Source organism: Cornus florida, unplaced genomic scaffold (assembly GCF_030987335.1).
Source record: "Cornus florida cultivar Cherokee Brave unplaced genomic scaffold, ASM3098733v1 CherokeeBrave_3.0.0_Hap2_Chr09, whole genome shotgun sequence".
In the NCBI taxonomy this organism is placed as follows: domain Eukaryota; kingdom Viridiplantae; phylum Streptophyta; class Magnoliopsida; order Cornales; family Cornaceae; genus Cornus; species Cornus florida.
This window is the reverse complement of record NW_026775579.1, coordinates 18,722,985-18,734,988: the sequence shown is the minus strand read 5'-3', so window position 1 is coordinate 18,734,988 and position 12,004 is coordinate 18,722,985. Positions and strand designations below refer to the sequence as shown.

The 12,004-nt window shown below is 37.0% G+C and overlaps 1 protein-coding gene across 1 annotated transcript; it reads left to right on the top strand.

Annotated features, from left to right (window-relative positions):
* Positions 1-8,556: 8,556 nt before the first annotated feature.
* LOC132273222 (abscisic acid 8'-hydroxylase 3-like) lies at positions 8,557-11,267 on the top strand. Its single transcript, XM_059774232.1, has 9 exons — positions 8,557-8,768; positions 8,863-9,181; positions 9,644-9,796; positions 9,948-10,223; positions 10,343-10,429; positions 10,539-10,617; positions 10,707-10,813; positions 10,893-11,011; positions 11,177-11,267. The coding sequence occupies exons 1-9, from the start codon at positions 8,557-8,559 to the stop codon at positions 11,265-11,267; spliced, it is 1,443 nt and encodes a 480-aa protein (XP_059630215.1).
* Positions 11,268-12,004: the final 737 nt, after the last annotated feature.

The following is a 12,004-nucleotide window of genomic DNA, read 5'->3' as shown; positions in this document are numbered from 1 at the left end:
ACTCTTCTCTCTTCAGCCCCAATCATAAAACCGCCTAACTGGTCTCTTCCATTTGAGATCATATATGATGCATCTGATTATGCATTGGGTGCGGTTTTGGGCCAGCGTGTGGACAAGTTACCACATGCTATCTATTATGCTAGCAAAACACTCTCTGATGCGCAATTGAATTATACCACCACTGAAAAAGAGTTGCTAGCTGTTGTGCCTTGGATAAATTCTGTTCTTACCTTCTTGGGTCCAAGGTCATTGTCTTTTCGGACCATGCAGCTCTAAGGCATTTGCTTTCTGAGAAAGAGACCAAACCTCAGCTAATTCGATGGATACTCTTACTCCAAGAGTTTGATATTGAAATTCGGGATAAAAAAGGAATAGACAATGTTGTTGTCGACCATCTCTCACGTTTACTCATTGAGAAATCTTTTGAATTTGCTGCAGTTCGTGATTCCTTCCTGGATGAGTAACTGTTTTAGATTTCTCATACAAATCTTCCTTGATTTCCGGATATTGTCAACTACCTCGCGGTAAGAAAAATTTTGTCCAAATGGTCCAAACAAGAGAAAGACCGGTTCTTCTTCTAAGTCAAAAACTTCTTTTGGGAAGATCTAAAATTATTCAAGTATTGCCCGGACCAAATTATCCATCGATGCATTCTCGAAACTGAATTCTAAAGTGTCCTAAATTTCTGCCACACTCTTGCGTGTGGAGGACATTTCAGCGCTAAGAAAACTGCTGACAAAGTCCTTCAAAGTAGATTTTATTGGCCTTCTTTGTTTCGGGATGCTTACAATTTTTGCAAGTCGTCTGAGCGTTGCCAAAAGCTGGGATCCATGTCTAGAAGAGACATGATGCTCTTGACCCCCATCTTAATCATAGAAATTTTTGATGTGTGGGGAATTGACTTCATGGGACCGTTTCCATCCTCCTATGGCTATGAGTATATTCTTGTAGCAGTGGATTATGTGTCTAAATGGGTTGAGACTAAGGTTGCCAAAACCAATGATCATAAAGTTGTGGTTAAGTTCGTTTTATCGAACATCTTTAGTTGATTTGGTACACCTAGAGCCATCATCAGTGACGGAGGTTCTCATTTCTGTAACCGCTATCTCAGATCCATCCTTCTTAAGTACTCTGTCACTTACAAGGTTGCCACACCTTACCACCCTTAAACGAGTGGTCAAGTGGAAGTATCTGATTGTGAAATCAAGCATATTTTGGAAAAAATGGTTCGACCGGACCGCAAAGATTGGTCATTACGACTAAACGACGCGCTTTGGGCCTACCGGACAGTGTATAAGACACCCATTGGCATGTCACCATATAGACTTGTCTTTGGCAAAGTTTGTCATCTCCTAGTGGAGTTAGAGCACTGTGCTTTTTGGGCTATAAAATGGTTCAACTTTGATCTTAAATAAGTCGGCTCTACTTGCAAATTGCAGCTCAATGAGTTTGAGAAGATTCGAAATGGTGCGTATGAAAGTGCCAAAATCTATAGGGCAAAGACTAAAACATTCCATGACAAGCACATTATCAACAAGTCTTTTGCCCCCGGACAGAAAGTTTGGCTTTTCAATTCTCGGTTGCGACTCTTTCCTGATAAACTCCATTCACAGTGGGATGGTCCATATGTTATCTCATCCGTCTTTCCTCATGGTGCCGTTGAACTTCATGATCCTACTGATGGATCTCTCTTTAAGGTTAATGGCCAAAGGCTTAAACCTTATGTTGATGGCATCGTCCCGCTTCGAAAAGTGGAAAAAGTCCTCTTAACGGACCCAATTTACGAGGACTGATATGAAATTATGGTTCTTCTAGCTATTGACATTAAATTTAGCACTCTTGGGAAGCAATTTTTTCAATTCCAAAGCTTCCCTCTTCCAAAGTTGCCTTACCAAAAATTTTCCAAAAAATAGCTAAGTGTAGCCAAAATTTGAACTTTTCTGGAACTGTTTCGAATTGCGTTCAAAAAGTCACTTTAGGCTTACTTAGTCATTTTAAGGTCTCGATACCATTTTCGGAATTCTTCAAGGTTGTTTGGCAATTTTCTCCAAAAATCCAAAAAATCACGGGAAATTTGGACCCCAAAATTAGCGCTTTTGTAAATGAGCTCTGATTCTCGTTCTGAGGGTTATACAAGGTGTCTAGGGTCCATAGGAGCTTAAGTTTCTAATTGAAATTTTTTTGGATCCCGGTACGGCCTCCATTCGGCCAAAATGAAAAAATAGTTTCTGCTTAATTTGGCGGGTGGTCGCTAGTTCCTGCGGGGGCCCGCTAGGTGCCACTGAGTGTCATAGCTGCATGCCAGGCTTGGCCTATGCCATACCTTGGCATCTTGTGGGTGCCCGCCAAGCTTCGGGCCCTTTTTTAAATCACCCATTCCATGGCCCAATTAAATTGTATAACTTCCCTTTCTCCTATAGCCGACCCCCACTCTCTCCCTCTTAACCCTTCTTCTTCTCTTAACCCCTTTCTTCACTTCTATCTCTCCCTCATCCATCTCCATCATTCTCACAATCCCTCATCTCTCATACTCTTCCACTCCATTTTGCACCAAGCAAGAGGGATTTTGTTTGGTTTATCAATCATTCTTTCAAGTTTTGGATTAATGGAGGATGGGATTGCATGTAGTGGAGATTTATGAATGTTTTGGGGCTTGTATTTGTCATTTGTAGGGCAAAATTTTTGGGTTTTTATAACTCTAATCATCCCTTTACTCTCTACCCTTTTTGTCTTGCACACCAGGTGTTCGATGAATTGCTTAAGCCAACTCCTTCTTCCAAATGGCTCCCAAAACTTCCTCCAAGTGTGCTCATTCCTCTGAAGGACCATCCGAGGACACTCCTACTCCAAATTGGGCTGAGTAGCCCATTGAAACTGAATCTAAATTTGACATTAAGGATGAGTTTAGGGAAAATCCGAAGACGGCTTGGTTGGTCAAAGAATTGAAGGACCGTGGCCTTAAAGCTCTGTTCAAGCCATGCACTTTGGCGTTCTATCCGCATATAGTCTGCCAATTCTACTCTAACATGTTTTACTCATGCGTAGAGCTAGAGGTGATTAAGACAAACATTGATGGCACACCTTATGCATTCACCATTGATGACCTTGCCGCTACCTTGGAGTGTCCATTGGCATCTCTCTTGGATGAGGACCACCAACCTCTCTACGGTGTTTTCCCAGAGGATGTGACTTTGTCAGACATTGTCCATCAGATGTGCCACAATAATTACACCGGCAATTGCAAAACAAGCACAAACAAGTCATATCTTCTGTGCCGGCTGTGGTTCTTGGACTCCGTCGTCGCCAAAAATGTTCTCCCAGTCCCTAAACACTCTGAACATAAGGGCGTTTTCTGAACACCCTTTATGTAGCTGAGAAGGGGTATTGGTTTTGTGTTCCGCAGCTCGTCTGGGACCAACTTCTCAAGGTCTACAATGATCTATGTGTTGCACAGTCGGATAATGCCTTAACTTGGGCACTTCTTTTCCCATATTTGGTTACTAAGCTGTTTAAGAACAAAAAGTTCAAGGCACCCCGTAATGAGGAGCGGAATACTGAGGTATATCTTATGACCTCGGCACATGGAAGTCAAGCACAGTCCAACTTAAGACATCTCGGCAAGCACGCATTGGTGGTGTGCTGGATTGGGGGGGTGCAGATGTCCCTATTGCTCCTGTATATGCTACTCCTGCACCTGTTGCGTCGCCACTACTTGTCATGTCCCGTGCCGATTATGACTCCTTCAGCACTTGTCTTGACACACTGCAGCTACGAGTCGAGACCATGGAAGGCACCTTTACGGATTTTTTTAAGGAGACTCAGGAGGGGCAGCAGGTCTTGCAGGCCATGCTGCAATCTTTGATTGACCGAGCACCAGGCGGAGCCGGTGGCTCATCCTCTACTCCGATGATAGAGTGATTTTCTGTTTTCAATTCCTATTTTGATTTCTAGTAGTACTATTTGGATTTATTTTGGGCCGCGTTTGGCATTCCTTTTAATTTCCATTTTGAACTTATAACTGTGTCCCTATTAGCTGTTTTGCATGGATACTCAATTTTTGTTAAATAAAATTGTAGTTGTTTATTTTTATTTATTTTTATGTTCCATATGATGCTTGTGTATATATATGTATTTTTGGCAGGTTTTTAGATTCAAGTTTGGGGGCGTTGCTTTTGGAATTCGCATGGTGGCATGTTGTCACAACGCCACAGATTTTTCTCCTATACTTGGTAATATTGCTCTTGTTACCCTCTCTATTTTTCATTATTCATTCTTTGTCTTCCCACATTGAGGACAATGTTACATTCAAGTTTGGGGGTATATTTTGGTATGGATTTTTGTTTACATGTGCGAAATTGTTCATGTAAATTGATAAGATAACAATTTTTTGGAAAGCAATGATCGGGTAATCTTGGAACTTGTTGGAGATTGAAGCATGTATTTAATACTTTGTGTATAGAGGCAAATGATAGTTTTGAAAAAAAAAAAAAAATGAAATGATCATGTGGATTCAATTGGTTTGTATAAATACTTCAATTAGATTCTCAACAGATTTCATTCTCTTTTATGTTTCACACTTCACAGATGAACACCGAAAACTTAATTGTGAGGCATGCAACCCGATTTACTTTGACCTTGACTCAATTGATTTGAATTGATGACCCTAATGAATGGATATCTTTGGCATGTTGAATCTTCAAAAAAAAAAAAAAAAAAAAAAAAAAAAAAAAAAAATGGTTGAATAATGAAAATTACTAGTTTAAGTTCATAGCCTTGCTAACTCGAGTTATTAAGCCCTTGGAGTGTCCTTACACTTAGCACCCTAAAGCCATCCGGTTTGGGAGTTGTTAGCCTAAGACTTGCTACATGGGTTAGTTAGAAAGCTTAAGGGACTTAGACATTGCACGGTCATTCACAAAAATAAAAAATAGATAAATAAGGTTAGTTTGAGTTTGTAACCTTGCTGATTCGAGTTATTAAGCCTTTAGAGTGTCCTTATAGGTAGCACCCTAAAGCCATCCGGTTTGGGAGTTGCTGGCCTAACACTTGCTACATGGGTTAGTTAGAAAGCTTAAGGGATTTCGACATTGCACGACCATAATTTTTATATATAAAAAAAAAGAAACAAAAAGAAAAAGAAGTTGTATTTTGAATAAAATCATACCTTAGAGACCTCATTTAAAAAGGAAATTCAATAATTTGAAGACTTGTGTTCTTGAAATGGAAAAAAGAAGGTAAAAGCTGCATATTGGGAATCTGGTTCACTTTTAATGAAGTTAGAGTTGATTTCTATTATAGATATGACAATTGAAGTATTTATATGGACTATGATGTTAATGCATGAGAATTGAAAGTTGTTTAGCCATTTTGTTATATCAAGGCCTCATATACACAAGGTAATCTTCATAATGGTTCCATCTCTAGTGTTCTCTATGTTCTAAATTGCATTTGAGCTTTGTGCATCTTCTTGCACTATGTTTGATATTTTTGGTTAGCATTCCAATTGTTGTCATTTCATTAAGTACTTCATTTTGGTTTTGCTATGGGACTAGCAAAATATAAGTTTGGGGGTGTGATAAGCGCCGAATATTACATATTCAAGCGCCCTTATTTGCATTAGTTAAGTCCATTAGTTGGTTCGATTGTATAGGTTATTTTCATTTGCATGTTTTTATATATTTTTAGGTTTGTTTCCCAAAAAGGAATAAAAATGATGTTTTGGTGAGTTCTTGAAGATCAAAGCATGCCGAGCTGGTGCTCTACAGTTTTGCCAAGCTAATATGTGCTATTGAACTCATGGCACTCTCTGCAAAGTGCTAAGAAGAAGGATAGTGTCATCGAGCCAAGCCAAATTCAAATTAAGAAAAGTGTTTTTGAGCTCAGGACCATTGCGGGCGCCCTCCAGCCTTATGCACAAATCCTGCTGGCGCCCGCCAATTTATGATCGAGGCATTCAATTCCAAGGAATGAAAGCAATTCATTCCAGTAGGTTTCAAATATGGCGGGGCCCCGCACTACGGGCGCCTGCCAGTTGCCATCAGCAGCCCCAAAATGCCCCATTACCAGCGCGTGGATGCCAGCCTTGACACTTCGCGGGCGCCTACCAAGTTATAGACAACAGGTCGTGGGTTGCATTGTTTCACCCAATGTTATCCCCTTGATTTAAGGGATAGGTCTGCACTCTCTTTGGGATTTTGGGCCACAAATTAAAAGTGGTTGAGACGATATTTTTGCTTATTAGAAGGCTTGAAGCATTGTATTATGATGATCCAATATTGGAAGGATTTCTAGAGAGAAAAATATTGTGTTCTTGAGAGCTTGTGTGTATTTTGGCTAGGAGGTATGAAAATGGAGGGGAAGATCTCCTCAACCTCTTCCTCCCTTACTTTCATGGATAACTAACTCCCTTTCTAGGGAGGTGATGAAGCCCTTCTTTATAAGCATGCTCTAGTTTTGCTTTTAATTTGGGGAATGAATCATGTATATGGTAGTTTCATATTCTAGAGCTCTACACATGTTGTAATGGATCTTAATTTCTATAAATGATGATGTTGAATCTATTATCTTGTCTTAGATTATATTTTCTCATGATTATATGGCTTGCATCTTCATAGTGAGAATGGAGATGAGACTATGAAATGGTGTTTAATGGCATGTTGTTTGAGAAGTTTGATAGTCCATAACTTAGGGCCCCCTTTGATGGATTATTCTTAGTTTTTGACTTCATGTGCTATTATCATTTTATTGAGGAGTTTGATAGTTTCTAGCTTAGTGAGCATGTCAAAGGTTACACCCTAGTTTAGGTAGTTAAGTATGTAAATCTTTGATGGAATATACTTGCTTCTTGATTTCCTGAATTTCTTGAAGATAATGTAGCAATCTTATATTACTACATATCATTGTTATATACATAAGTTGTTTCCCAAGTTAATCACAAGCTAGCATGTTTATATGGTTAGTGGTGGATTTACCTCGCTAGCACATAAGTTCATCTCCTCTTAAATTCCTTCAATTTATTGTTTTATGCAATTTTCATTTTTTATTTCTAAGTGACAAACAAAACCAAACCTTACACCTCTTTCATCAAACAAAGTGATTTTTAAAACCTTGATTGCTATAAACTTATAGTCCTTGTGGTTCGACTTACCCCTATGATAATCCTATTTTACAATGATTTATGCTATTGCAAGAGTTGATTATAATTGGTAAACGTATTTCAAACCCACCACAGAAGAGAAAAAACGGCAGATATATTCTTCAACATAAAATGATGCAATTTCTGATTCAGGAAAAGGTTCCTTGGTCGGCAAAGAAAGGTACTACATATATCACCCAGCTTTCATTTTCAGAAAAATTCATCTTCTACGAAGAATGAAACCATAAGTATTAGTATTATATTCAATCATTTCTCAAATTTTGAAGAAGAACAAGTAGATGAAGCCTCCGAGCTAAAATAAAAAAAACAGATAAAACCAACCCAAGGACCTAGCTATGACAAATAACCTCCCAAGCAAACATGCACAAAAGACAAGAATCGTTTATCACTAAGTGAGGAGGCCAGATGGTACCAAACCTATAATATAATTTGAGGGGCCTAAGGCAAAATATTTAAAAGTAGCATTTTAATTTTAATTTTAATTTTATTCAAAAATCGGCCTTTTTACTTTTTGATAATTAAGTTTATTAAATAACCATTTTTATTCGAGTTTTGAAAACGTACATGTTTCAAATTTTTATCTAGAATTGGATTAATTTATCCACGTTTGTTTCTCTCACTCTTTTATTTTTTTATTAAGTTTTCCTACTTTGATTCATGTTTTTTAGTAGACATATTTAATAATAAATTATGCACACACAAAATATACGCTTTTATGATAAAAAAAATAATAAGACTACAAAAATAAATTAAGTTAAAAGAACAATAGAAATTGATGTTAGAAAAATATTCCGTAATGATCCAACAAATTCTTCAATCCTTTTAATTTTATTTTATAGTTTTCAGTGAAGTTCTGGCATCCAAATAGGAAATTATTATTTTTAATTATTTAAATTTTTATTTTTATGTTTTTTTATGCTTGAAAACAAAATGCTACCTTTAAATCCTTTGGAGTATTACGTGTAGTCACACAAAAAGTGAGAGCTTCTAAGAAAAACAAACAATGAAAAGAAAAGAACTGGAGAAACAAATATATAAGCAGAGAAAATAAAAGAATAGATGAAAGTTTTTTCATCCTCAAATTAATTATTTGTTAAATACGAATATGTAAATTAAATTGTACATAATGAGCCCACTACTGGCATACTAATGCAAATGAATCCAATTGGCTGGAGCCTTAGGCGACTGCTCCAGCCGGCACTAACAATAGTCACTACATATTTTTTATAGTGAGCTGCCCGATATATGCATGTTAACAAGAAAGACAGAGAATAATATACTGGAGAAATCAATGAAGGGCTACTTCATCCCTATTATATATATATACAAAAACAATGTATTTATATCTATATATATATATCGGTCTAACAGTGTGTACTTGTTTAATTAGGAGAAAGGAAATGGAGCTAATAGCCATGTCAATGTTGTTGGTGCTCATATCAGCAATTCTACTTTCAGCCTTCTTCTTGCTGCATACATGGAATTCTCCCAAAGCAATGGGTGGTATCCCTGGTACCCTTGGTTGGCCTATAGTAGGTGAAAGCTTTTCGTTCCTGTCCGACTTTTCGAGTCCTTATGGTATTTGCAGCTTCATGAACAAGAGACAGCAGAGGTAACCAATCAAATAGATATATATAATAAGATCAACATAATTTGGTTCGATCTTGATGTTTTTCTGTATATACATATATATATTTTTGTATTAGGTATGGGAAGGTGTTCAAGAGCTATATATTGGGGAGATTTACTGTGTTCATGACTGGGAGAGAAGCAAGCAAGATTTTGTTGACAGGCAAAGATGGGGTGGTGAGTTTGAACCTCTTCTATACTGGGAAGCAGGTGCTTGGTCCAACCAGCTTGCTCCAACAGACCGGAGAAGCACACAAGCGGCTGCGAAGGCTCATTGCTGAGCCCCTCTCACTTGATGGCCTCAAAAGATATTTCCAGTTTATGAACAACTTGGCTATTGAAACCTTAGATCAGTGGCCTGGACAAACGGTCTTCGTTCTTGAAGAGGCATCTACAGTTAAGTTTGGATGCTTGAGTTTTACATCATGATATTCAAAATCTGCTTAGTTTCTTTTCTTTTTTTATTTTTATTTTTATTTTTATTTTCCCTAGGATGGTACTCCTGTAGTTGTAGCCTTACCCTACATGCAAAGAAATTATTTTTCATTTTAAATCCGTGACCTCTATGTCAGAATCGCCAACCTTACTATTACGCTATGGTCTTCTCTCAGTTATCCTATAGAAAAGTGGATTGTATTATAAATACTCCATTCGTCCTAAATTAAGTGTCGGAACTGTAACTCCTAACGACACTTTATTTGGGACGGAGGGAGTATTTAATTAAAAAAACTCAATTTCAAATAATACTTCTGTAGTACACTGAGAGCTAGTTTGTCTTTGAAGTTCATGATAACTATTTCAACTGGGTGTGTCTTCAATTGTTTCCAGAGATATAATCCAACTTTTCAAATTTTGCAGTTTACACTCAAGGTGATCGGGAACATGATCATGAGCTTAGAGCCCACAGGTGAGGAGCAAGAGAAATTTCGAGCCAATTTCAAGATCATTTCTTCCTCATTTGCCTCCTTGCCATTCAAAATCCCTGGAACTGCTTTCCATCGCGGTATTAAGGTAACACTGCTAAGAAAAATCACAAAGTCACAATAAATCAACTCACGAATTATAATTAGAATCCATCAAGACAAGCAGTGCCACTACAACTCAAAATCTAAAGGAAATCATGAGAAAATGTACTAATTAACATCATATTTGGTGTGATCAGGCTCGTGATAGGATGTATGCCATGTTAGACTCGATAATTTCCAAGCGAAGAAATGGAGAAAGTTTTCAACAAGACTTCTTAGAATCCCTGATAAAGAAGCACAGCAAAGGTGCCTCGGAAGAAGAAGAAGACGTAGACGATGATAAACTCACAGATACACAATTGAAGGACAACATATTAACTTTGCTAGTTGCAGGTCATGATACCACAACTGCAGCTCTCACATGGCTCATCAAGTTCCTCGAAGAAAATCCTGCTGTATTGGAACGTCTCAGAGTAATACTTTCTTTACATTCAAACCAAAAAAAAAAAAAAAACCATTTCTTTTGTTGAAGTTTGCAGGATATTTTTTTGTTTTTATTTTTATTTTTTCTTTTCTCATGGTGAATTTGCAGGAAGAACATAAGGAAATTCAAGCTAACAGAAAGGGTGGATCAAGCCTAGTCTGGTCTGAAGTCAACAACATGCCGTATACCAATAAAGTTAGCAGCATATCAACTCTTTTATTTACTTTGTTTTTTTTTTCTCTTCCTGAAAGTAGAAGCAAAATCAAAGAATATTTGTGCAATTATTTGGTCCTTTTTTGTTCAGGTGATTATGGAAACTCTTCGGAGAGCCACAATTCTGCCTTGGAATTCCAGAAAAGCAGCCCAGGACTTTGAAATTGATGGTATACATCTTCCAAGTAAACATATATATATAGATGCTAAAACATAAAATTGCAGTACTAGACTAAACTGTGTCGTAAAATTTCATCAGGTTACAAAATCAAGAAAGGTTGGTCAATTAACTTGGATGTAGTTTCAATTCACAATGACCCAGAAGTTTTTCCTGATCCCCAGAAGTTTGATCCCTCCAGATTTGATGTAAGCTCCTCCCAATTCGTTAATCTATTCTCTTTGATTACTTCCATTCTCGGGAAATAAATTCTTGGATCATGTGCAGGAACCCTTAAGGCCTTTCAGTTTTCTTGGGTTTGGCAGCGGACCACGAATGTGTCCAGGAATCAACCTGGCCAAGCTGGAGATTTGTGTTTTCATTCATCACCTGGTTTGCAGATACAGGTAATCAAGAGAAACCGCCTTCTAGTTTGTGTTTTCAGTCTATCTTTTGATATTCGGTTCTTTGAAAACAGAAAACTGTTCACCTAAAACTAAACCAAACAGGCCATAAGGCCTCGTTTGTTAGGAAGCTACAATTCCATTTTGACACTGTGACCTTCATTGCAGGTGGAAAACTTTGGAGAAAGATGACTCTGTCCAGCCAACTCTTGTTCGGATGCCAAAAAACAAGTATCCAATCGTAATTGAGCCGCTGTAGAGCGTCACTTGCTAAGAAGATACTGCCAAAGCATAAAACGGATTAGAAGGCACTAAAAATAACACAAAGCACGCACACAGATGAGAAGGCAGGACAAAAAAAATAAGGAAGCATAGTTGGAGGGGAAAGGATGTACGTAGAAGATAAAGATATTCTGATGAAAGACATTTTTCACTTAGAAACTATGTGCTACAAACAAACAATAAAGCATAATAGCACAATTTTGACCATGTATCCATCAAGCATAACTTAAGTACTGTTTTCTGTATTTGCTCAAACATAAAAACTAAATATTGCCTTTATACAAAAAATTTAAGGGATGAGTTAGTGTAAGAGAATTCTATCAGACAAAGCAATTTGAGACTTCAACAAATTGTGGTTTAGTTAAAATTTTCTTGATAATTATCTTGTTATCTTATCATTGTATATTTTGAATTTAAATTAGATTTGTAATATGTTGTAATAGGAGTGTGACGTCCGCAAGGGCAGAGTTAGGATTTTAGTTCAGAGGGGGCACAATGCATTTGTTGAAAAAAAAAATTAATAATAATAAATATGACAAATAGGAAGTATAATTTTTTTAAATCAAAAAGGCAAATAAGAAAAAAAATAGTTGTAAAATAATATGCTAAATAACTACTGTAAAAAAAAATATAGTTACAAATATAAGAATCAAAATATTAATTAATAATATTTTAATTAAATACAATCACAAATGTTATCGATAAAAAGAAATA